The sequence below is a fragment of the Manacus vitellinus genome, unplaced genomic scaffold, assembly GCF_001715985.3.
Source record: "Manacus vitellinus isolate BGI_N305 unplaced genomic scaffold, ASM171598v3 scaffold_6_pilon, whole genome shotgun sequence".
Classification (NCBI taxonomy): domain Eukaryota; kingdom Metazoa; phylum Chordata; class Aves; order Passeriformes; family Pipridae; genus Manacus; species Manacus vitellinus.
Window position 1 is genome coordinate 19853689 of NW_021940750.1, and position 26905 is coordinate 19880593.

At 45.5% G+C, this 26905-nt stretch overlaps 1 protein-coding gene across 1 annotated transcript; it reads right to left on the minus strand.

Moving 5' to 3' along the window:
* On the minus strand, positions 1–26722 carry NEK9 (NIMA related kinase 9). The gene is made up of 22 exons (XM_018082342.3): positions 26613–26722; positions 25271–25448; positions 22280–22335; positions 21328–21398; positions 17381–17486; positions 14345–14476; positions 13328–13438; positions 12699–12763; positions 11739–11789; positions 10819–11011; positions 9460–9604; positions 8280–8480; positions 7817–7863; positions 6853–7008; positions 6360–6468; positions 5663–5824; positions 5109–5279; positions 4839–4898; positions 4111–4301; positions 3793–3957; positions 2895–3107; positions 1–2521 (listed from the first exon to the last, which is right to left on the minus strand). Exons 2-22 carry the CDS (start codon positions 25311–25313, stop codon positions 2399–2401), a joined length of 2571 nt encoding a protein of 856 aa, XP_017937831.3. The 5' UTR covers positions 25314–25448; positions 26613–26722; the 3' UTR covers positions 1–2398.
* Between the last annotated feature and the right edge of the window lie 183 nt (positions 26723–26905).

Genomic DNA, 26905 nt, shown 5'->3' on the forward strand with positions numbered 1-26905 from the left:
TATGAGTTTAAACATTTATTTAAACAGAAACTCCAAACCACTCCACCCTTTAACCTTTCAAAAAAAGACAACGACAAACTAGTTTTCAGCCAGTGTCAGAGCACGCATAAGTTGTGTTCCACTATAACAACTCAGGAGCAACACTAGCAGGAGACCAACACATATGGAGCTAGCACTGCATGAAGGGGAGAAGCAAAAAGGGTTTGAAACTGCTCAAAGGCACTTCTGCCCACTTGCCTTTCCGTATTCAGCCCGAGACGAAAGTGCTGGCTTTAAACTGCTTTTTTTGTTGCGTAGCTGGCTGGTGTGAAATCTGTGGTCTGTAACAGGCACAACCTGGATAGCGTGAATCCTCTAAGGCACATATGAGATTGCGGAGCACAGGGCATCCTCTGTCAGGAACCCTGATCCTCCACTAGATCCAAGGGGAATCCAGTCTGTGCACCTAGCTTCCCAACTGCAGAGCATTGAGAAATGAGGATAGCAGTGCACTGCAGGAGAGCGACTCCCATCAGCTTGGTGCTTGCTTATTGGACATGGCTCAGGCTCAACTTTTCACTCCTCAAAGGCACTGCTGCAATGTGACCAACAACCCTCAAGCCGGGACCCTGACCTGAGAACTGGCTCCAAGGCACATGGGGGAAAGGAGAGCAGAGTCACAAGGGCAGCCAAGCGCCATGGTCGAACCAGGGTGCCTGACACTCACACCTCCCAGGAGGGCTCTCCTCCTGTCCCGCCTTTGGTAGCAACGGACAGGCACACTGGTAGGATCCTTGCCCTGGACACTGCACTGGAGAGAACGCACTTGATTCAGCTCCAAGACACTAGCAATAGGCATCAAACAAGTATTTAAGGAGCATTAAGTTACAAGCAAATGGTTTGGTATCCACCTCTAGAGACAAATGGGGAATGCTGAATTCCCCAGAACAGTCTCTCAAAAGAAGTCTAGCAGAGGTGACAGGATAACCACCTCCAGTAGACCTAAGGCAATTCTAGTAGCATGCCATTGATGAGGATGTTTTAAGCCTGATGAAATCACAACTCCACTCTCACGGCAAAGGTGAGGGGAACTCAGGACTCCTTAGAGGCTTCACGTAAGGCAGGGGAGGCTAGCTGCTCCCAAGGATCTTACCAATCCCATAAGCTTACTAGAAAGTCAGTTTGCTAACAAATTTAAGGGGAATAAAGTTAACCTCATTCTCTAACAGAAAATGAGGAAATCTTGAGCATCAGACCATACCTCTTCCCATCTCCAATTTTCTTGGGAAAGCCTCTCACTTTTTGAAGGAAGGTGAATTCCAGACAGAGATTTGATCATTTATGGTCATTGGGGAAGGCTGCATACTGTGACCACTGCATTAATGACCTATTCTGGGTAGGAAACGGCATTCCAGCTTCATCAAAACACTTCAGTGGAAAAACATGGATTCTTCCCACACCCACAGAGAGTGTAGGCATAGGGGCTGAACAGAAAAGAAGCCAAGCAGGGAGCAGCTACAGGCTTGTGCCAAGAAACCAGAAACTCTGGCACCCAAACCAAGTTGAACAGCTGGAGCAAAAAATGGGTAACTTAGTCTGAGAGCCAGACACTTGGCGTCTGGTTGGGAAGCAGGTGGTCTGAAACCAAGAACTAGAGATCCCACCTCAGACAGTCCCTGCTACTGCTGTGGGAAACGGCACCTGATTCACTCATCTTGGTGCATTGCCTGCAAGTTGGAAAGCCCTCAGCGCCCAGAACAAAGCCTTCTAAACTCTGTCTATACAGACCAGTGGACACAGCCATATGACCAGAAGCTGTGCCTCGAGGCCAGGGGACATGCTGTCTACCATTACCTCCCTAAGAGGAACATCTCCACTGCCTCCAGAATGAGACGTTCGCTGGTCCCTCTGCCCCTGAGCAGAAGGAAGCAGCCTCACCGGCAGGGCCTTACCATGTGGTAGGGAGAGGATCCTAGCCCTTCACCCTTCTGAAGTGAAGGTGGCGAGTCTTAGGGTTCAGCCAGCTTCAGTACAAAACATGTTTCCTCCTCTCATCCAGAGGTGCAGTGATGAATACTGGGGTCCCAAAGGCAGCTCCCAGAAAACAGTGAAACAATGAAAGGGCCACAAGCTGCTACTGGAGCCATTGCCATAATGGGGCCGTTCTGCCTCACGTGTAGAATTGACAGATTAGGTATACAAAGAGGAGCTGCTGCTGCTTCAATCACTGAGCTGGCCTAGAGCTCAGGGGCCCTTCCCCTCTCAAACTCACTCCTAGTTCATATCAAACGTACATGGGTGCTGCTCTGGAGCCTCCGGCCTCGCTCCTTGTCTGCGAGTGACCTGAAGCCAGGAAAGCCGCTCTCTGCATTCGGTTAGTGTGCTGTGAAGTTAGATGGATCCCAGTGGGCTCAGGAGACTAGAGGCTGGAGCGGCACGAGTCCGTTCCCAGGAGACACCAGGAATCTGAATCCAAGTCAGGTTTCGGATCCACTTCCACCTCCTCTTTGGCTGTCTGTGTTCCTTTGGAATGAACCTCCACCTGCCAAAACATGCAGCAGTTGCCCAAACAGTTCTAGGACTAGCTGCTAAAAAGCTAGAAGTTATACAAGGCACAGTTTGTATTCTCCACAGCCATTTGGGACTCTCTGATTACCCATCCCTTCTCATGAGGAGATATAAAGAGGAATCCCAAGTCCCTCAAAGTATGGGCTGTCCTCACAGAAAACTCCTTCTTGGCTTCATTCCTGTTTTGCTACTACCAGAGGCAGCATCAGCTGCTCAGTCCCCGTCTCCCATTCTGCCCTAGGAGAGGCGGCTGTTAAGAGCTGCTTCCCTCTGCACAGCCTCCACAATCTACACAAGAGCACGATGAACCTTGAGCATGGATGTGCACCCAAGTGACGGACGCTCACCTGCTGCATTCCCTCTGTCCCCCTACAGAACCGCTGGAGTTGGGCATTCAGACGAACGGTTTCCTGCTGCAGCTTCTTCTGATCTTCCAGACACTGTAAAACCAGGCCTCGGAGGTGCGTCACCTCCACCTGCAGAGCACTGCACATGCAGCCTGCCACAGGAGATGCATCCTTCCCTTCACCACACGGCAAGGTTGGACTCAGGCAAGTAGGCTGCAGAGACATGGAGGGAAGTCAAGCCAGATTTGAGTGCAAGGCCAAGAGCTGTATATGCCACAGGGAAAAAAACGTGCCCAGAATGTCATCCCAGCTTGTTTCCTGACTTCCCAAACTTCTAGCAGACAAGGTCAGCAAGCTACTAGTCATTCTGTCTTTAGTACAAAATCACTAGCTTCCTCCTTTTACTGGGAAAGTTGTTCCTGTTCTCCTACCACCAAAATCCATCTGGTTTAACCCCCTTTCCCTACACATGGGATCTGTGCCTCCTCTTGGCACAGAAAACTCCTGGAATAAGGTAGTCTCACAGGTTGTAATTTCTCAGTGATTTTCTATATCACTTCTTCTTCCCATCTCACAGCAAATTCAGCTTTCTAAATTTCTATCTTCTGGTAGGCTTCTGGGCCCTTGGCTTCTCTTTTTTTTTCCAATTGCATTAACAACATTTTTCCACAGAACTGGCCTCATTACTTTAAATCTGACCAAGCCCCAGCATTGTGTTCCAGATATTTGTGAACTGTTCTCTTTGCAGCATCATCTCTGATTATCATCAGCCCTCTTTTCGTCATCCAGATGAATTAGGCCAATCCAACAGCCTCCTTCCAGCTCTCCCCATAATTCAAACATTGCCATTTAAGGTCCCCAAGAGCTTTTAGCCAAGCATTCACTTGGATAACATTACCCAGGGCTCCGTTTTGGGCTTGTTTAATCCAACAGGTTCCTCAGAGGCTACTTTGAGTCCCTGAAGTTTCTGGTAAGGAAGAGTCTCCTTCTCAGGCTCTAAAGATGCCATGCTCAGAGGAAAGGGGCTGTCAGGCATGGGGATGAATTCAGCATTCTCCAGCTCCTGGATACACAAAAGCAGCACTGTTAGGCCTTGCCAACTTCCTGCAGCTCGTTCCATCTTCTCAACAAATGCACCAACACCCTCTTGTGGTTAAAAAGGCAGCAAGGCCTTAAGGGCTCCCCATTTTAAGGCATTTCTGAGACACCACGTTACCTTCCGCAGCCAACCAGGGCAGGAACTGCTGTCAGCACTGCTGCCTCCCTTAGCTTCTGAGGTGCTGATCCAGCCCCCCAGCTCACGATCAGCTTCCATGGTTCCCCGAAAGCCTCCACTGGGGTTCGGGGTTTCTGCTTCCTGTTCATTATCCTCTTCCTCTCCTCCTCCAGTTGTGCAGCTCTGAGCCACTAGCAAACAAGAGAGAAAACTTTATACTTTTCCCACCTCTGCTATTCCTGCTGCCAAACCCCAGCTGGAGCAGAGAAGATGCATAAATTTGTGCTGTAGGGTCATGGTGAGGGCACATGATAATGGTGTCTCCCTCGACACTTCCTGCAAGCCTCCCCACACGGGTTTGTGTGAAGCAGTCTTTTGCAGCTTCTTGGCCCCAGCCATCCCACAAGTCCCAGAAACTGGACTCCAACTCTCCAGCAGCTGCCTTATCAGCTTCCCTTATCAGCTCCCTTCAATGAATTCCTCTCAGCTTTTCCTTGTAAAATTGAAGTTCCACAACTACAAAGGTGTCTCTGCACCATGTTCTTTCTCCTCTGTTTCAGTTGCTGCTTTCTAGGCTTTGGGCCCTCCCTTCCCATGTACAGCACCGACTTGATTTCCTCCCTTTGAGCTCTTCTGTGAGGCCTTTCAAACAGAGAGAAACTATGCTGCAGTCCCAGACTGCATCCACTCAGGACTTAAACTACAGCTCCCCAGGGCAGGTTACTCACCAGTACCAATGGACAGGCCACTGCTATTGGATCGGATTGTTTTAGAGTTCAACACCTTTTCTGCAAGGAGAGAAGCATGGTTTCAGTTAGAGTGTCTTCAGAAAGACAACTCCTACAAAGCCAGTGTTGCTGGCCTATAGCTCAGAGCAGCTTCCCACATTCCCCTCAGCAATTTGGCCTGTTCCCAAGCAGGATTTATACTCTAGGTCCTTGCAAGGGATACATCATCATAAACAAGATCCCAAACCTTCATCCTAAACTTATACTTACCAACAATGATGATGGTGTGCCAGCCACGGCAGGACAGGTCTGGAACGTGATGCAATGATCCAAATATTGGTCGAGGCCACGAGGTACAAATATCTGAGCCATGAGCTCTCTCAGTCGATGTCATTGCCAGACGCCCATTCCCACCGTTACCCCAAGCAAAGATATGGTTGTCTGAGGAAAAAGAAATTCAGGGGCTCAATTCCCTCCCTCCTTCTTGGCATGTAATTGCTGTAAGAATCAGCCTCTCTGCTGTTAATGCTATCCCAAAGCATCTAATCCATCAGCTCCATTTTGCCAGTGGGAGAACAAACCAACCACAAACCTAACAGGCAGCCACTAAGTCAGCACTCTGCGGCCCCAGGGACAGCAAATACTTGGTGCTGAGACAAGTCTCTGAGACAACTAACGGGGCAAGACAGTTCCGTTCTAGAGTACTTATTTATTTCAACACAGTGCTGTGGGGGTGGTCTAGGAAATGCTCAGTGGGAGCCAGTTAACCACCCTGCAGATCAAGCTTAAAGTAACCCACCACAATTCAGCAAAGACCCACTCACCGTCAGTAGCAGCTATGGTGAATTCATCTCCACACGAAACCCTGATCACCTGCTTACCCCCCAAGGGGCCTCCCAGCAGGTTAATTCCCAGGTGCTTCTTATAGTCCCCAACACCAAGCTGTCCACACTTGTTGGAACCGAAGGTCAGGAGGCGGCCTCGCTCTGAGAGGAGGAATGAGGAGACAGTCACAGCAAGGGCCCAATGTCAGAAGCAGCCATGCATACAGAGAATGAGCAACAGCCCATGACCAGGAAGGACTCTGCTGAGCAGCCAGCCAGGCTGGAAGGGGACAGTGCCAGCCAAGAGGAATGGGTTCAGCCTGGAAATATCTCCCCAGTTCCTTCTCCCACTATTTCCTTTTTCTGATGCTAGGCGTTGAGACTCCTCACAGCCCTCTGACTGATGTCACTTGGGCGAAGCCTGACTTGGTCATAAATGTTTCCTCCACTAGCCCAGAGCATGAGTCTTCCCAAAACTTTTTTTTTCCCCTTTAAAAAATGGAAGGCTGACGTTGCTGCTTCAGCTGGCCAGGAAACAACACTGCTGAGAAACAGGAATCTTGGGTTCCTGGAGCAGGCATGAGCCTTGCTACCAAGAACACAACCCCTAGTGTGAACCCCTTGGCTTCTGTCAAGGGCAAAGTTGATGTAACATAACTCAGCAACCAGCATTCACTTCTTAACGCGGAAGGCTCACCATCAATGGAAGCTGTGTGTGTCTTCCCTGGAGAAATGGTACGGATCTTGTAGAAAGACAGCTGCTTGGCCAAAGTCAGGGAAGTGGCATATGGCACCTCACAGTATGTCTGAGAAAACACATGTGGGTAAGCACAGAGTGAAAGATTACACATTTATCTGCTAAGACCTCCTCAAGTAGGTCCTGGCAGACCACAACATTAAACCTAGACAGTCCCAACACAGGTATGGTAAAGAACTGCCAGGATCCATATCACTGGCTAAATCACCATAGAGCAGCTCGCTCTGTTTCATTACCTCAGATCTGACATAAGCCCACAGGGCAGACAGGAAACTTAGGAACAAATTGCCCCTCCTACAATCCCAGTATCCATTGTCTTGGACTGGAATTAAAAAATTGGCACGAAGCTAACGAACGCTTTGTCACAGGACCTCCATTTCCCCATATAATACTGACTGCTGGGAGCTGGAGCCAGGAATCCAAATGCACTTACATCATGGTTGATTATCCCTGATGTGCACTGATTCAGGCCCAGCTTGTTGAATTCGTTGAGTCCACATGCCAAGACTTTGCCTGTCTGGGTGAGCAAGAAAGTTCCGTCACAGCCACAGTGAACGGACACAATGTTTAAGGTCTTTGGAACATCCACCTATGTGAAAGAAACATATCCCAAGAAAATAAAAATCCCGACACCTACTACACAGGAAGCTGGCACATGGAAAACATACAGGGTTAAAGCAGTGGTACAGCTAGTCTGGACACTGACAATAACAAATGCAGTTATTTTGAATGAAAGCGTAAGAAGATCATAAAGTCTGTAGCATACTGAAACTCTGGTCACAATGTGGAAATTCAAGGCAGACATCAGTGACCAGCACAGGAGCCAGAAACATGGTACACAGGCATCCTGGTCAGCTGGGGTCTACAAGCACCAGACCTAGTTAGGCAAGTAGGGCTGTGTCTGTGCTGTGTGGGTGTGATACTGTGCTTCTGGGCACATCTTTATAGGTTTCTAAGCCCCAATAGGCTAGAATACTTCAATTACCCCCAGCATTGTATTTCAACAGGGTTTTACTTTCAACTAATCTTTAACTCATTAGGTCAAATTCAGAGACTCCCAGCAGCTGCACTGCTGTGAGTTTCCTCTACAGACCCCAGGTATGCCATTTGGTATTTCCCACTATGATTTCCCCAACATTAAGCTAGTTTTTCTAGTTCAATTCATAGCAATGAAGCTCTAAGTCATGATGCTGTCTGGTTTGGGAGTGGTATGCCCCTCTGCCATGATCTCTACGGGTAAATGAAGAAAAATGAAGTGAGGAAGCAAAGTTAAAAGCCTCACAAACTCTATGGTACCTCAGAAAAAACACCTGAGCCTCAGAGTTAATATTTCCAAACAGTAACTAATTTGGATTTATATCCAGGCATATTTTGAGAAGAAGTAGTCATAGCTCTACCTTCTGAGGGGTGTAGTGGTCTTCTTCTGAATCCAAGCCCAAGCGCCCTGTGTGAGTGGAAACACTGCAGTTAGAAATGGCCTCACAAAGTGCCCATCCCAACCCTAAGAACTGGTATTGTCTCCCCACAGTCCAAAAGAATCTCCCTACAGAACTACAAACCTGCTGCCTTACATTCAGCATCACCCACCAATCCTCAAGGGAATCCAACCCCACTCATAGAACCACTGTCCTACACACAGGGAAGCCAAGAGGCACCCTAGAGCCTCCCAGAGCAAAGTCCTAAAGGCTCAGTCTCCAGATCCCTATTTTTACACAGAAAGAAAACCCCAAATAAACAATGTTCTCTTCCCCCAGGGGATACAGGCAGCCCTCACCCAGGTGCTGCATGACACACCTGCACCAAGCCACTTTCTGGGCAGGCAGGCCCAGTGCCTTCAGGCTTTGAGGAGACTCTACCTACCGTACTCTCCACAGCCCCACGTGTACACTTCTCTGTTCCTGGTCAGCACTGCCACGTGGTTATCTCCACACGAGACTTGCTCCACAGGGTTAGTAAGAAAGAAATCCAGCTGCAGGGGCTCAAGCACTTCAGAGCCATAAGCCTTGTCAACACCGATGCATCCATAATAGTCTGAACCAAAGGCATACACTTGGCCCTCATCTGAAGGACACAAAGGAAAGCTTAGTCAGCACACAGAGCTTGTGTTAGGCTGCATATTAACCTCTTAAGACACGGTCAGAGCAACCTCTTTTCTGCAGTCATCCTCTTTAGTGCACAAGAATGTCATCAGGATACTAAGGAGTCCTTTCTTGGTCATGTTAAGATGAATGATCTTACATGACAACCTGCAGCTATTTCAGTGTCAAAAAATCTTTGGTTGGACCTGCAAAGTTCTTTAACAGAAACACACAAATTCATCCTGTGGCTTCCTATGTCACTTCACCACCACACAAAGCATCTAAGCTTCTCTCTGTAAAATCTCTGCTTTTCCAGCACTGGCAAAATAAACTTGAAACTACCTTGCTGAGAATCATTTGCATGAGTAAAGCCAGATTCAAATTCCTCCATAAGAGACACCACAGCTAACACATCTCTAAAAGTATGAGCAGGGTTAGAACTAGAGGCAGCTTGCAGGACTTGAGCACTCTGAACTGAACAGCAAATCCCAGACACACATCCTCTTTCATCACCGGATGATTCTTTCCCTACACAGTCCAAAAAGAGTTTGAAACACATCTACATTCTTGACGGCAGGCTATTTTGTCTTTAGTATGAGCATACATGGAGGCAACACGTTCACCGGTAAAAGCAAGGACTCTGCACAGCCACAAGGAGCTGTACTAAACACCCAGCTTCATCACCAAAAAGGAGCAAGCACATCCTTAGGAAAACACCCATCCTTCCTGGGAGTCAATATCTTCCTCTGTGTAATAATGTTGATCTATCTCAAATGTAATAATGTTAACACTATCCTCAAAACTGAGCGATGAGTAACATATGGGGCTTTCTCCATTGTGCACAAAGCTGCTCTGCTACTCTTATGGTGAAGGCAAACACCTCCACAGCACTGCAAAGTGAGGGGACTTGTCAACGCCAACGCATCCATAACAGTCTGAGCCAAAGGACTTCCAGCTCTCACCTGTGATGCACACTGTGAAATCATCTCCACAGGACACCTGGCGAATGGCTTTTCCCTGAAGCTTCTCAACATGCTTTGGCTGCCGGTAGGAAGCTCTGTCTCCATGTCCCAGCTGCCCATGCAACTTGGTGCCTCCCTGCATATTCTGCAAGACAGAAATATCTGGTGAGGTTACATATCCACAACCCTAGAGATGGTGCCAGTAGTTACAGCACCTCAAACAAACAACAGAAGACAGCAAGGAACATGAGAAAGTGTAGTAGCTACTCTAGGGAAGAGACTATGTGGCACAACAGCAGGCAATGTTCTCAATGGTAGCACAGGCTTCCAGGCAGTTATGCACTAACAAGGAGTGATCCAGTCTCAGGTCACCAGCTGGTGAGGAATCCTTTCTCACCTGCAAGGCTACAGAATGCTCTCTGCTGCAGGGCTGAAATTCATCCTTCAGCTTTTTGACCTACTTTTCTAAATCCTAATGGCTGCAAAGAAATGCATAATGTGAAACAAATGTCACTGAAATGGCCTGACCTAGCAATTATGCAGGAAAAACAAACCAAATAATGTTGAAACTAAAACTAAAATAGTAATAGCCAGATGAAAGTTTTCAGTGGCCATTCCTGCAAGAAGATCCAGCAAATTACTTCAAGTTCCTCTCCTCCCATTTGGATCTCTTTCTTTTCTCACTAACCTACCAGTATTTTCTAATCTGTCTTAACAAATTCTGTATAATCAATACAAAAGCTCATGGAAGCCTGGAAATACAGAATACCTCCATGTCACTGACCATCTAAGCCTGAGATGTTTCAAGTGTTGTTCAAAATGCACTATACGCCAACACTTTTAATTCACTCTAAATTACAGAATTTCCATTCATCATAAAAAGCAGAGTTGTTTAGTATAAGACATCTTTTCTTTCATCCACAAGTTGCCTCACAGATGACAGCCATATTACAAAAAGGTCACTCAACCCACCTATTCTGATCTTGGAAAACCCTCCTCAAAAACACACAAAGCCAACAGAGCATCACAAAGCCTCCAGTGCATTTCTAGTAGTCAGGAAAGGAATGAAGCAATGTTTGACTTAGTGTTTGGGCCTACAAGACTACCACCTACAATCCTCAAGTGCACAGTCTCCAATACCCTTCCTGTCACAGTGGAAAACTTCTCTCCATAACTCACTTGCCTTGGGAGACTTGGGTAAGTCCCGACTCAGATGGCCTCACAGTGTCCCCTACAATCAGATTTCTCACTTTCCAAGTTTCCTGCCCATCTGATTCTGAGAGGCTTGTGAATGATCAGCAGTGGACCTGGACTCTCCTTTCCCACCCTTACCCCCTTCCTGCAGTTTCTCTCACTTACCACCCAGGTGTAGAGCTCCTTCTCCACTGTCACCACAGCGAAGTGAGTGTTACCAGCACACACCTGGCGCGCACTGCAGCCACTTTTGATGGCATCCAGCTTCTGGGGGGTGGACTTACCACCCCCCCAGACATACACCTCACTAGTGCGCGAAGTCACCACTGCAATGGGAGCCTCGTTCATGGTACTTGACCTGCACAAGACCCCCCCGATAAAACACACGTGCTTTTAATAATGAGTTTGCATTCATTGTCATCACTCATTTTCCTACTGTTGTCTAGCAGATTCCTCTTCACAACCACTCATGGTTTTTATTTTCACAAACCGCTCTTCCAACAAACTGAACAACCCATAAACTGGGACAACTTCACATAAAGTGCTCAGATAGTGATAGTACTTCCAAATTTATGAGGAAAAATTGGTCAAATTCTATCTGACAAATAACAGAAAACCAGCTATACATGTCACAGAAGCTACCTGCTTCACAGAGCAACTCTGCTTACAGTTCCTTGCTGGGAACTGTGGAAAACCTCTGCTCTATCAAGTTTTATGCAAGATACTTTAATAGTCAACATTTGGACAGACATATTCCTCCTGCTGAAGGGAATCTGTGTGAAAGGAGTGATCTACATTACATCTTAGATATGTAGGCTGTAAAGATTACCTCCTCAGTAGTACAGGGTAGAGCTGGATGGGACCTGCTGAGATAAGGCTCCAACCTTACATATTAGCAGGATATAAAAGGCAGAGTAAAACATGGGACAATAACCATGTGACAACTGTGTCAAATTCCTGGCATTCAGTGATCTTCTAAACTACTGTTCCATTACAGTTGTCTCAGGCTAATACTCGGAGCAAAGTTCCTCTCTAGGGAGCTGTTCTCTCCATACTTCCTTTCAAACACATGTCTAAATAATTACCTTGGTCGCTTATTTGGCCCATTAAGCAGCGTGACTTTCTCTTCCATTTCCCTGCCAAAGGAGAAAAAGCATTTTAAGAAACAGCAACATTGCCCAATGCAATTTACTGACAGGCAGCACACACGGACTGCTTTCCTTTCCAAGAAAATGCTGCTCCCTCTTGGAGGAAATGTGGCAGCTGTTTACCAGCTCGCAGCAATACACAGTAACTAGGGCAGAAGTAATGTACCACACAGTTAACAAACTTCGAGAAGAGCTGAGGGCAACAAACTACATATGTAAGAGAATATGGCCAACCAATACCCATATTGCACAGGAATAACCATAAATGGCTAAATATTATCAGGATTTGGGCTTCTAACAGTGTAAACAGCAAGACCAAACTCAAACTTTGCTGATCACCAAGTAAAAGAATATTGGTATAAAGGACCAAGTCTGCCATTCCCAAAGCAACCAATGTGGGATTGAAACAGCCCAGAATTATGGTCCACCTTTCATAAAAAGACAGTGTGTGCAGGCTGATGGTCAAACTAAGCTAAAATGGGCTTTCAATGCAAGTCTCTCCCAAAGGGGGAGGCAACAAAAGGAGAAAGTGAGAGCCTCTATACTGCATGATATTTTGAATATATATATTCAAAATGGCTTTTTTCAATGACCATAGGAGGATCTCTGAGACCGTTCCTTCAGAGATTTGAAGAGAGGGAACCAGCATTCCTCAAAAGGGTCTCAGAAAAGAATGCCTCAAGGTTCTCAATACAACAGCTTCCGTGACAAAGGATGTAGAGACCTTTCCCACCTTACCCATGCAGCAACAGAACATCAGGTCAGAAGACAAAACTGTAAGAATGCACTCCTCTCCTAAAGAGGATGAAGTACTTCAATAACTGCCTCACTAGTTCACACAAATCCTCCCGTTTTCCCTGACACCCACCCAGGTTTCAGGCAAGACCATCTGATTACCTTCTGCGTTTGCTGAGAAGGGGATGTTCAAGCAATTCATCTGCAGTGGGTCTCTTCTCTGGGTCCTGAAAGAAGGAAGCAACCAGTAATTCTCTGGGAAATACTCATAATCTATAATAAAATCTTGGTCCAGAAGACCTCATTCAAGTCTGCATGGACCTCCTTTCCTGACGACCTTCAGAAGGGAAAGGAATTAATTAAAATATTTAGAATTAATAGGGATAAATGCCACGGATGTGCAGGAGGGACTTCCATGCTCTGAAGGTACTATGTTTGCTTTCACGAAATTAATTCCCCATGGAAAGGCAGAACCCTAAGAGACTACTGAGATGATACTCCCACCTTGACAGCACTGCATTCAAAAATAAGTGCTTCTGCCAGCCCATTCAATAATTGTCCTCAGAGTAAAGCCAGCAGCCCTCCAGAGCCTGCAGGACTGAATGGCATCTTGAGACAATGCTTTCAGAGGACTGGAGAAAGCCCAGCACTAGTGATGCCTCAGGCCTCACAAAAATTACCCTGCATCGACAACCCACATGCTGAAACAGGCACGTCATTCCCCTTCAGCCCTGAGTTCCATGGCTGAGGCAGTTGGGAAGGGGTGTCTGAAAATTAAAAAGTTCACCAACCTGATCAAGGCAGGAATTCACCATCTGGATCAGCTCCCGGGAGTAGACAGTGGAATCGACTTCCATGGCGCGATTTCCCTGTACAATCTTCACACAAAGGTTCAGGGGATTCTAGGCAGAAGCCAGAAAGCAGCCGTAAGGGAATTGAACTGGACAACGTGTCCAATGGGGAGAGATGCTATAGACCACCATTATTTTCTTCCTCCATCTCTGATCAGGACATATCTCTCTTCTTCCCTGCCTAGCAGGTTCCCTAGAAACCTAATTATAACTCCTGCAGAAATGGTACCTCTGATAACCATGACTTGGTGGCAACACCCAGCTTCCCACCAAATTCTCCAACACTGCAGGGAGGATAGGCTTCTCTCTGCATGGAATCTCCTATGCAGCATATTGAGAGAAAGTCAGGGAAGGATGGTATTTTCACATCGTGTCTTTCAGGGTTACAAAATCTTGCATTATGGTAACTAGCAGCTTTTCCCATCTCATGGCACAAGCTGGCAAATCACATGTCAGCCAGCAACGCTCCCTTTCACCCTCCCCATGCCAGCTTGACCCAACATTTCTTGCAACCAAGCTTTGAGAAAGAGTAACAGGATTAGATCCTATAAAATCTGAAGGCTGGAACTTTTTGCTACAGAGTGCTACACAGAAAATTCACAGCTAGTAATGCAGAAAAAGCAAGAAGACTACAATCACAAACTTTCACCTTGTAGTGAGAAAGATATTTCATGCACAACCATGATACAAATTAGCACATTTTGTATTCTGCATCTGGTAAACCTGGGCTGCAGACAAGGATGGGTTTGGCAGAAGCCAGAAAGGTGACCTGCACGAAGGAAAATCATGCAGGAATTTTCTCTGGCTATAGCTGTCACTCTTGGCCTCTGTTCCCTTAATCAGCAGATTTAAACAACAATGAAAGAAAAACATGACTTAAGAAAGCTATGAGCCAAGTGTGAATCTTAGGATGAAAAAAAATAAGGTTACTTAATCCATCCTGGTTGGCAGACTTACAGTAGCATCAAAGGTCCTCTTCAGAGTAAGCAGCTCAAAGATGACACAGCCCACAGCCCAAATATCTGATTTGAAGTTGTATTTCACACCCTGGCAGAGTTCCGGGGACATGTAATATGGAGTTCCCACCAGCTAGGAAAAATAACATTTAAAAATCAGAAGTGACCCAGCAGCCTTCAATTCAGGAGCTCTGTATCCATCACATTCACAGAGGACCATAAGCATCTGAGCTAGACACTGCTCTGACACAGCACTGAAGTGACACACTCCACCAACGTTCTGGAGGGGTGGGAACAAGCACACTTCTTCCCTTCTTATCCACAAGCCTGTTCCTGAATTTCTTAAAAGATCCTAAACACCTCTCTGCTCAGATCCTGATGTGGTACATATTTCTCAACAGAGAAATATGTTCTCATGAGAACACAGCAAGGACTTGCCCCTCTCTTAAACATACTATATTTAGAAGTAATCAGGGCCTTACATGCTGACCAGGCATACAGAAACTCTAACAAGAGGTTGAAGGAAAAGGTAGCCAGCAAAGCTTTCAAATACGGATGTCAGCCTATGGCTATGAAGCCACTCTGATCACAAGACACTGCCAAGACAAAGGTTGCTCTGTGTCAGAGGGGTTACTTTTGGGTCGGTATGTAGAAAGCTGGGTGGAGTCTCACCTGAAAGGCTTTCACTTCAGAAGTGGTCATTCCTGAACAATTGGTGTAAAACAAACACCCCCAACACACAAAATCCAAAACCCAGCACCCAAATACAGAAAGCCTCCCAGGTACTGCAGAAATAGTGGTATAGCTCAAAGTTACAAGGAGACACAGAACAAATATGGGAAAGGATGTAAGAATGAAGCTTCCAGACGAATGAAGCTCATTCCTTAGCAAGGAACTAGACAGAAAAATAAAATGAGGAAGACACAATTTAGAAAAATGGGAAATATTTATAGATGCCCTCTTTTCAACTCTCTCAGCAAACCTCCAAGGGCTACAAAGCCTTTGCAGTTCACTATTTACCTAATGGGCACTTTCAGAATCTGCCATCTCCCTTCCATTTCCTGTTACAGTGTGATAGCTACAGAGCTCTGTGAGTCCCAGCCACAGGAAGGTTTAGAAGCCCAGACAGCTGGAGTATCACAAAGAGAACTAGGATACTGCACCCAAACCCTTTTTAAGCCAAGGATAATGTAAGCTTTCTATAAGACAGACATATTTTCTCTATCTTTCTTGGTAAATGAGAGAAAGAATAGTAAGTTAAGAAATCAGTGTTTAGTAAGCAAGATGTAAACATTCTACAAAATCACAATTTTACTGTTACAATTACAAATACTGACAACATGTTTTGCACTTATTTCCTAAAAAATTACTTCCAGCCTGCCACTGGTCATTAGATCACAGATTGAACAACTAGCTCAGAACATGGCCAGCACATACAGAATGAAATTCGGCTGAAAGTGCGTAGTTCAAAATTTTTCATATGTGAAAAAGGAAAAAAATGCTTGTGGGTGTAGGTGTAGATGATCACAGCCAACACAGGCAAAAACAAACCTTGAAATTCACAGCACAGACCACATTTTTTCTGAAAGCCAGAAGGCCATGAAAAGTGTGATGAAACAGAAGTGGTTTTGCTGCAGTGCAGCTCAGCGACAGCTTTATGCAGTAGCCTTGAATTACCACTCACTGTGCAACTGCAAAATAGTGCTCATGTTCTGAAGGAGGATTGGTAAATATTTAACTACACATCCTAGCAGAACACCAACACCTGGCATTAAATCTAATAATACAGCTTGGTAAGGGGAAGTGTGAGTTGGCTTGTGTCCCAAACTATAATAAAGGCCTTTAGGAGATAGGAGCTCCAGACAATGTCTCCCTTTCCAAGCCTAACGCTCACTACAGAAATTAATGGAGCTGGGAAATCCAAGCTGAGCCTGTCAGGTGCCTGCAATACAGCTTTACCCTGTGTCACAGCTCTGGCTGTGAAAATGCTTTCTGGCAGGGTCTGGAACAAAGAAAAGCTTGACAACCTTCTGGTAGAATTAATCTCTCCTACAAAGCTTCGCCCCCCTCCAGCAGCATTACCAATAAACCATACACCTGGTAACCATACAAGCACTGTAAGTGCCTTTTTTGCTTCTTTGCAATTCAGTTCAGAGACTGAATATTACGGAGATAGGAGATGTGCCTATGAAACAGGGCAATGTCAGGCATGCACATCCAAGCTATTTCAGATCCACCTGAGGCAAAATTTACCTGTTAGCCCAGCAGCATGATAAAACTAATTTTATTTGTTAAGCTGGCCTTAACTAGCCCAGAAGGACTACACTGTTGTCTCTGTATGTTCAGCCAGCACTGCCTTCATATTAAACAGATTCACCTTTGGAAGTACCATGCCTAGGGGAAAGCAGGGCAGTGCTCTCTAGCACAGCTACACTGGCACCATTCTGTGCCCACAGAGGTACCTATCTTTAGTCTACTGCTGCTTTGACCTCCAGAAGGTAATCTGGGAGCAAGGATAACTGCAGCTTGTAACACATCAGCAAATATGCCAATGTTAGTGAGATAAAGTTAGGAAGTGAAGTTGTAGCAAGGTGGGGGTCAGTATCTTTTCCCAGGTAATAAGTGACAGGACAAGAAGAAATGGCCTCAGGTTGTGCCAGGGGAGGTTTAGATAAGATACTAGGAAAAATTTCTTAACTGAAAGGGTGGTCAAGTACTGGAAAAAGACAAGAAAGCAGCTGAGTCACTGTCCCTGGAAGTGTTAAAAAAAAATGTGTGGATGTGGAACTTGGGGATGTGTTTTAGTGGTGAACACGGCAGTGCTGGGTTAACAGTTGGACTCAATGACCTTAGATGTCTCTTCCAACCTTAACAATTCTATGATTCTATAACATTGAGGGAAATTGAGGGGAGAGGGAAAGGAAAATAAGAGAAAGCAAGCAGCAAGAATGTACAGCATCCCTGGTCTTCTGCAAGGCATGCAGAGATGAAAGAAAAACAAAACTCAGTTTGTGTTGTGAAGAAGGCAGATACTCACAGTCTCAGCCATAGAGTACTCAGAGTTCAGCTTCTTTGCCAACCCATAGTCTCCCAATTTAATCAGGTTTGCTTTGGTTAGAAAGATATTTAATGTCTTTATATCTCTGAAAGTAGAAAAAAGAAATGCAAACACTCAAATATATTTGCAGAGTTCAGTCTTCCACACATTACTATACCTTTCCCCCAAAATGAAGTACTTGCTACTCTGCTAGCACTTGCCTTCACACACACACACACACACACACACACACACAGAGTTCTCCAAAGGCAATTTTACCCCAAATACCAGGGCAGTAACTGCAGTTATACAGGTTTTATCACATTTCCCACACAAATACAACACAGTTTAAAAAGCTCAGTCTTCAGAACCTATGTAAAGGCCACAGATCAAAGATAGTTCTTTCCCCCCCTCTCAGTTTCTTCTTGTATGAAGGTCATGAAGCAGGTCTTATTTTTCCTGGTTTTATAAATAGACCCAAGCCAGAAGTCACCGAGCTCACTAAAAACATAAATGTAGGTATGAATATGTATGTATGCAAATATAAACACACACGGAGGGTGTGAAACAGATGCCACTCTAGAACTTAAGCATAACGTCCTTACCCCTCAAGAACAGCTCTTTATAATATGACACAGGATTCTAGCCCATGAGTTGGCAGGGCTGATTAAGAAGGCTTTAAACTAGGTTTGAAGGGAGCAGGGGATAAGACCAGGCTTGCTAGAGATGAGCCTGGAGGCAGCATGCCAGTGTTGGGGATGAAATGGATAGCCCAGCTGAAGTGCATTTACACCACTGCACAGAGCTTGGATAACAAACTGGAGGAGCTGGAAGCCATTGTGCAGCGGGAAAGCTATGGCACAGTTGCCATGGTGGAAATGTGGTTGCATGACTGAAGTGTTGCAGTGGATGGTTATGAGCTCTTCATAAGCGAGAGGAAAGAGAGGTGTGGTGTTGACGTGGCTCTGTACATTAGGGAGTGTTTTGACTTTGTAGAGCTGAAGGACAGTGATAAGGTTGACTGCCTGTTGGTGAGAATCAGAAGGCCAACAAGGTAGACATTCTGGTGGGAGTCTGTTACAGACCACCCAACCAGGATGAAGAGGCAGATGAGATGTTCTGTAAGCAGCTGGCTGATGTCACAATTGCTAATTTTTGTGGGAGACTTTAATCTGCTGGATGTCTGCTGGAAACCTGACACAGCAGAGAGGAGGCAGTCCAGGCGGTTCCTGGAATGTGTGGAACATAACTTCCTGACACAGCTGGTAAGCAAGCCTACCAGGGGTAGTGCCTGCTGTTTCCAAACAGACAAGGGCTAGCGGGAGATGTAGTGGCTGGAGGCCGTCTTGGGTAGCAACCATGAAATGACTGAGTTTTCAATTCTTGGTGAAGTAAGGAAGGGAGTAAACAAAACCTCTACCTTGGACTTCTAGAGGGCAGACTTTGGCCTTTTCAGGACACTGGTCCAGACAGTCCCTTGGGAAACTGCTCTTAAAAACAAAGGGGTCCAGGAAGGCTGGACATACTTTAAGAAGGAAATCTTAAGAGGTGCAGGAACAGGCTGCTGGAGAAGCTGGCAGCCCATGGCTTGGACAGATGCACTCTTTGCTGGGTTAAAAACTGGCTGGATGGCTGGGCCCAGATAGTGGTGGTGAATGGTGCCACATCCAGTCAATAGTGGGGTTCCCCAGGGCTCAGTATTTCAGCCAGTCCTGTTTAATATCTTTATCAATGATCTGGATGAGGGGATTGAATGTACCCTCAGTCAGTTTGCAGACAACTCCAGGTTGGGTGGGAGTGTTGATCTACTGGGGGGTAGGAGAGACCCTGCAAGGAGGATCTGGACAGGCTGGATCCACGGCCTGAGGCCAATGGTATGAGGTTCAATAAGGTGAAGTGCCAGGTCGGGCACTTTGGTCACAACAACCCCATGCAGTGCTCCAGGCTGGGGGAAGAGTGGTTGGAAAACTGCCCAGCAGAAAAGGACCTGGTTGCCAGCTACAGACACGAGACAACAGTGTGCTAAGGTGGCCAAGAAGGCCAGTGGCATCCTGGCCTGTATCAAAAATAGCGTGGCCAGCAGGACCACAGAAATGATTGTCCCCCTGTACTTGGCACTGGTGAGACCACACCTCAAGTTCTGGGCCCAGTTTTGGGCCCCTCACTATAAGAAAAACATTGACCTCAATGCTGGAGCATGTCCAGAGAAGGGCAACAAAGCTGGTGAAGGGCCTGGAGAGTAAGTCTGATGAGAAGCAGCTGTGGGAGTTGGAGTTGTTTACCCTGGAGAAGGCTCAGGAGAAACCTTATTGCTCTCTACAACTACCTGAAAGGAGGTTGTAGCCAGGTGGGGTTGGCCTCTTCTCAGAGGAAACTAACGACAGGACAAGAGAAAATGGCCTCAAGCTACACCAGAGGAGGTTAAGGTTGGACATCAGGAAGAATTTCTTCACTGAAAGGGTTGTTAAGCATTGGAATGGCCTGTCCAGGGAAGTAGTGGAGTCACCATCCCTGGAAGCGTTCAAGAAACAACTGGCCATGGCACTTAGTGATGTAGTTTAGTTGATATGGTGCTGTTCAGTCAAAGGTTGGACTCAATGATCTTTGAGATCTTTTCCAACCTTAATGATTTCAAGATTCTATGACATACTATGCCCAGAAGACCAAAAGGCTGCTGTCCACAAAAATGCTGAACTCCAAAATTCATTGAAAACACTTTCTCCCTGACAGAATAATCTATATGTAGTTTCACAGATTAATATAAGAGGCTGTCAATGGAGAGGAAGCCATTGCTTCCCATGGCCAACACTTCATAACACTCTCTTTTCCTAAAGTACCATCAGCAACTTCCAAGTGTAAATCAGGATAACACCAAGTAATGCAGCACTTTGCATTCATCCACCTGGGGCATCACAAAGTACTGGGTTACTCTGACAATGTCTGCAGCAGAAGGAAATCACTGCAAACGTTTAAGTAACTGCTCAATTCCTTATTATGGAAGGATTTAGGGCCACACATGTCCAGACGTGGCAAGCAGGAAATCACTGCAAAGCAGAACAGACATGACGTCTGCTTCAAGTCAAAAACTCAGGTGCTACTTTGCTGAGCATAGGATACCAACCCTTCATTAGCAAGGCTTGCCAATTACCAAAGATTCAGAATGGCAGCAACCAGGATGCTATCCCACACAAAACATCCTCACACACCTATGCCCGTAACTTAGTGCAGCACACAATCCAACTGTGCTGGAAGTGGCTGTCTACATGTGTGACACTGCCCAGAACATCATAGCCTCCTTGAAGCACACATAAGCCATGAAGTTTACTGCTACCAAACACAAAAGGGCAACCAAAAAGGTAATTAGCTACACATTAAAATCTCAAGAGTCACTGTCAAAAAAATTACCACTACCAGCTAACAGACTGGACTACTTCCTTAAATAACATGCCAAAGAAATAAGATTCAGCCAAATGCAGGACAAATCTTTGTATGGTTATATTACAGCAATGCAGTAACATGAAGTTTTCATCACTGTTATCCTCCAGGAATTATAGAGGGATGTAAATATTGCCTTGAAGCCATTAATTGTGAAGCAGGTAGGAAGTACCTTTGGCCTGTGGTAACTGCCCTTCCTACCCACTTTAGCAAACATCATTTGTGTGCTATAGCAATAAAGGGCAAATTTACTTCCTTCCTATATGGATAAACTCTTTATTCACAAAGCTGCAACTCCATTTTTAAATACAAGGTTCCCTGCACCTTTATCACAAGACAGTTTCTAGCCCAATAAAATTCCTTTACAGAAGTGATACTTAACATCTAGGCAGTCCAACTACACTTTGGAGAGAAGCTCAGTGCTTGCTTTAAACATAGAAGCGAAGGAGTTCTTCACTCACACCCATGAATCGCACTGGTTACCTCAGCTTTGCTGCATTTGCTTCACTTACCTGTGAAGAATTCCTGCTCGATGAATGCAGCTCACAGCTGATGCAATTTGAAAGAGATACCAAACCACCATCTGCACAGATACGAATATAAGTATTATGTGAGGCTCAAAAAAAACCCCCCAAAAAAACCCACCACAAAACCCCACATGTCCCTGTCACACCTGTCACACTGAGGCACAGCAAGAGGGTCTGGCCATACCATTTAGATGCTCTTTCAAGAGTATGAAAATTTAGAATTTCCTGTTTTGGAAATCTCTGAAAAGATATTCCAAAAGGTCAGTTGTGCTACTGCCATTCATAGTGTCTGTCTTGACAAGTGTCGCAGAATTCAATAAGTGAAAATGACACTGTTGGAAATGACAACTAATGACCACATGGGAAACATCTACAGTTGTGCTCTCCAAAATATGAATTCTGACCATTTAATATTGTCCGTGAGCCAGAAAGCCTTAAAAGTCACTATATAAAACAAGTAAGTGTAATCATTATTCACCTCAGCATGCGATGAAAGCAGACAGCAAAAAAACAAGTTTAAATAAAATAAAGAAAAAGAAAAGAGCAAGAAAGATTCAAGGAAATTACTCTGAAAAAAACCTACAAAATGGTTAAGAAAGGAGAGAAATCAAGAACCAACTAGGAAGAAACACAGAAAGAGGTTTTAAAGTTAAATGTTTGCCAAGATGTTAAGGTGATGAAAGCCTGCTCTCTTTCATTATTCCTCCTTTGGAAATACATACTTCTTACAGACAGTCAAAAAGGAAAATAAGAAGTTTTGGACAGTCCATAAATGCTCGCAATATTGAACATGAGAGGAAGGGTGCCAGCCCCCAGATAAACACAGAAATTCCCTACCAGGATTCTGGAAAAAATTTTGTAGAAATACTCAAATAACTAGACAGATGCCTAGAACATTAGGTCAGCCCCACTGCTCCCTCAAACCAGTCCAAATTACCTCTTCTTCAAATAACTTCTCTTTCTGTCGCAGAATCTTATCGTAGAGGTTCCCCCCTGTAATTACAAGTTAATGAAAAAGATAGAGAGGTTAATGGCAGCAGTTACTTTGCTCAAGTGCTGCTGGGAATACTCAAATCCCCTAAGAGATTTGATCAACCACTACAGCTCTCTCTCAGCACTCTTCACTTAAACTGGACTGGTACTCACAAAATTAAGTTCTTCCATCTAAGAACTTCACTGGCATATTTAAGCTTAAGCAGAGATGATTCTTTAACACCACCATTTATACTCTGAAAAGAAAATCAGTAAGCTAGGATAGTAGTCCCTACTTTTTTACATGTATGTAAACATGTACAACCTGTACATCAAATCATGTGAGATGGTCCTCCTCAGCATTATATATAAATAAATAAGAAAAGAGAAATAAAGCAATTTTAAGGTCAGAGTAGTCCCTGAAAGCACCATTTACTGCCTTTCCTGACTTACTGTCCAGCTCTGACCTGCCTCTCTTTCATCTGCCCTGCCAAATACATGGATGCAGAATTCACAAAGCACTGACAACAGCAGCACCACCAAAGAATCTTCAGGGCACCTCATTATTTCAAGACGGCAGACTGAAAATCAAGGACAGCTAAAAGAAACAATGCTGAGGGCTGCAGGTAGTGAGACTGTCAGATCGGCATCCAAACAGTAAATCCCAAATCTCTGATCACATCCTGTTGCTATTCCAGTTCCCAATTATCATATATTATGTCCTAACAATAACAGATCACCAGGACCTTCCCCATTCCCACAGGTATGGTGCAAGACAGCTTTTGGCTGTATGATTTCCATGGGCCTGTCAAGTGCTCCCTGGCCAAAGCAGGTCACAATGGCTCCTTTGCCTTCTTGAGGAACTTATTTCAGACTTTCCTGTTAGGAAAATGTTCCTAATTAAGATTCCCTTGACTTAATTTCTTCTCATTCAGCTTTGCTATAACTTCTCAACATTTCTTTTTTCTGCCCTATGTTCACATTTGCAAACTATCTACAAATCACTCTTCACATTCATAATTTAACCAAAATATTCACGTCTGCCTCTTCTTATGAACCTCTTTCCTAGTGATTCAGACTATGCAGGCTTTTAGTCAATTCTGTTCCTCATCTCTCATTTTTTCCCATCTTTTTTTGCAGCTTTTCTGAACCAAAGAGCATCACGATAGGTATGACATTGCCAAAATCCTACACAAGGAGTCAAGTTAGCTCCTGACTCATATAATCAATACACATATACAAAAATCAAACTAATTTACTATTTGTTTTATCTAATCACATCTAACATTCTGACATATGTCATTCTCTCTTCAAGGAATGTATTTTATAGGATATTTCTTCCCAAATCTATTTCAGATGTATTCACTGATGTTGTCCCATGGTAAATCCAAGTGTTATGGTACCATGATACACATGGAACTAAAGGCAAATAAATCAATAACTTGGCTTCCTGCTCTGTAAAATGGCGGCAACATTTACTCAAATTTGAAACTATTTTCTAGATCTTCAGAAGAGATGTGCAAGCTAAACAGTAAAACCTTTGGATTCTGAGAAGTGTCTGACAGTGACTAGTCTAGCCTTACTTTAAAAATTACTCACAAATTATCTTGGGCTTGTACACTGTAAAAGAGGTCACATAGACAACTATTAATGTACTGGCAGAACCATTATGCATAAGTCCAACTAAGATTCCCTCTTTCTCATGTCCCTTGTTCGGTACCTTAAGGCAACGCAGGCTGTATACTCATCTCTTGGTTATTATCCTGAAGTAAAACAGCTTAGAGCATTAACAAAAATGTGCACAGACATCAGTCCTAACCAGCTTCTCTCTGTCCTCTCCAACAAATTTATAATGGCCCCAAGCACACAGTCTTTTCAGGGCAGATAAGTAACTCACATAGAGAGAGTACCCCTAAAATAAGAGGTGCCTCAAAGAGCTAAGATTCCCCTACTCTTGCACTGGACTCCACCCTGCATAAGAATAAAAAGCAGAGAAGCAAAAACAGCTTTAGCCAACCTGCCAACCAGGGTGTTTAACACCCTTCAAAAAGACTTTGCACAACTCTTGTGCTCCCCAGCCTGTTCCAGTGAAGACAATCTAAGGCAATAACAACAAGATGATAGACTTTTCCAGCAAAAACAGGTTCTGCTGATGAGCCAAAACAATGCAAACCCTATATATACACTGGACACTTCGCATGGGGAGCTTACTCATCCAAATAGGAACCACACAGCAGTTCTAGACAGGTATTCTGTTCCAGCAGTATTACCTGTATATGACCTCCTCTTCCTGCTGTCTAACAGTGGTTGCTAGTCAGAACCTCATACCAAACCCTTCTATCACTCCCTCCCAGCTGGGACTGTTTCCCCTGCAAACTCCAAACACCACCATTTGAACTGGTTTTGGATGGAATTTTAAAATTTTCTCCACCACCAGAAGGACCCAGTTTATTGGTGGTTTTTTGTCTTGTTTTAATAGTAAACGTAGAAGCTGAAAGCAGAAGACAGGAAAAAGTCCTGATTGCAGTGTGACAGGAGATAACTAAGATTAATTATAAACCTATTTAAGTGACACTTCTGCAAAAAACAGTCCTGCTCTGTACTGGCTGAGAGGCTCAATTATTCTCATGGTCTTTTCCCACTGCCCACCCAAAACAGCATAGCAAGGTGCACCACAAGTGTACATTACCACTTCTTCTACTACATCAGCCATTCAGAAGACTCAGGAAATCATTTGCTGCCTGAACTGGCTGCACTAACTACTGGATTTCTTTTTTTGGCACCTGAGACACGAATCAACAGAGTTCTCAACCTCTTTTTAAGGAGGTATACAGCAGAATTCACCTCCACTCCTCTGCTCCCTAGATACCCCCAGGGATACTCCCTGCAAGTTCTACAGGAAGGCGACCCAGAAATGTGGCAGGTGCCTCTTTGTAAATGGGAGCAGGGATCTCACCATTACAGTACTCCAGCTCAATCAGCAGCGTGGTGTTATCCATGAAGTGATTGTAGTATGCGATGATGTTCTCATGCTGCAAGAGGGCAAGGATAACGATTTCGTTCAAAGCATCACGACGCTCCTTTTCTGACAGCCGGGTCAGGTCCACTTCTTTCCACACTACAAGTGAGTCATCCTGAAACACAAAAACATCTTTTAATTAAAAACACACTGCTCTGAAGACAACAGTATGTGCCTTTATAGCAGGAAATTAAAATTTCAGGGAAGGTAAAAGACTTTCTTGTCTCTTACAGATTTCAGACAAATATTCTTCACAACATAAGTTTTGAGGTTTGCTGTTTGTCATTAGAAATAGCGATGGCCTGAAGCCATCTTTCTAGATGGCCAACACTCACTTGGGGGGGGAAATAAACAAAAACAAACCACCAAACCAAGGGAAAGACACACAGTTTGTTTTATTTCAATAAAAGCTAAACATACTCCAGTTCAATAAAGGGAGAACAGTGTATTTCCAACCTTATAACTGCAGGATATTGTACAAGACCATAAGCTGTCACAAATACTACAAAAAAAAAAAAAGCCTAAAGAAAAAAAACAACAAGGAAACAAGAATAAATTTAGTTTGCCCGTGTTAGGCCCACCCACATTGTCAGGCATGCTATGAGTGATCTGTTAAGTGAACAGCTTTCACTTACAACTGCCCAAGCCATGACACCTCAGGGCGGCCAGAAAAAAAAAAGAACTTCCCTTGGCAACTAAGTCAAGCGCTTTTCTTTGACAGCCGCTAAAAACCACAAGTACAATTGAAACTGGATGGGATTAAACCACTTGGGAGCAACAAGAGGACTGGCTTTTCAGCCTGTCTCCTCTGATTATGCTGAAACACTGAGCACGTGGGAGAGTTACCTGTATGAGATGCCCCCACATTTTCTGTGACTGGAACAAAACACAGAAAAATGAGGAGTATATTAGCATCAGAATAGTCTCCACATCTCCCTGTGAAACTTCAGGGGACCGAGAGACTGACAGTGCTCAAACGTGCCAAACCCCAGACCCTGTGCCCCTGGACACCGAGCTGCCACTTCGAACCCGGGGTGTTCCCAGAGCGGCGTCGGGAGCTGTCACCGTGAGGGCTGCCGGTCACCCCAGGCGGCTGTCGGTGTCACCCAGGGGCCTGTCGGTCACCCCAGGGGCCGAGCCTCGCTGCGGTTCCTCGGGCTCCGCGGCCTCCAAGCACCGGACTCTGGCGACCGCCCCGCTCGCACTGACAGCGGCCCCGGGCCCCTTCGCAGGGGCGGCGGAGCGGGACCCCTCTCCCGCCGCCGGGCAGCCCACCTACCTCGGTGCGGCGGTACAGGGTGGCTCGCCGAAGGCGCCGCGGCCCAGGGTGCGGATGGGGATGTAGTGCAGCTCCTCCTGCTCGCCGGGCAAGCCGCCGGCCGCGGGAGCCGCCCCTGCCCGAGGACCGCTGCCGAAGTCGGAGCTGATGGATCGCAGTGCCGCTCCGTACGCCCAACGACATGGCGACGCGGCCCGCTCGGCCCGGCGCCTCAGCGCGCGCGGCCTGCCGCGGGCATGTCGGCTCCCATGGGCGACCCGGAACCGCTTCCCGCCCGCGCGGGCGACCTCGCG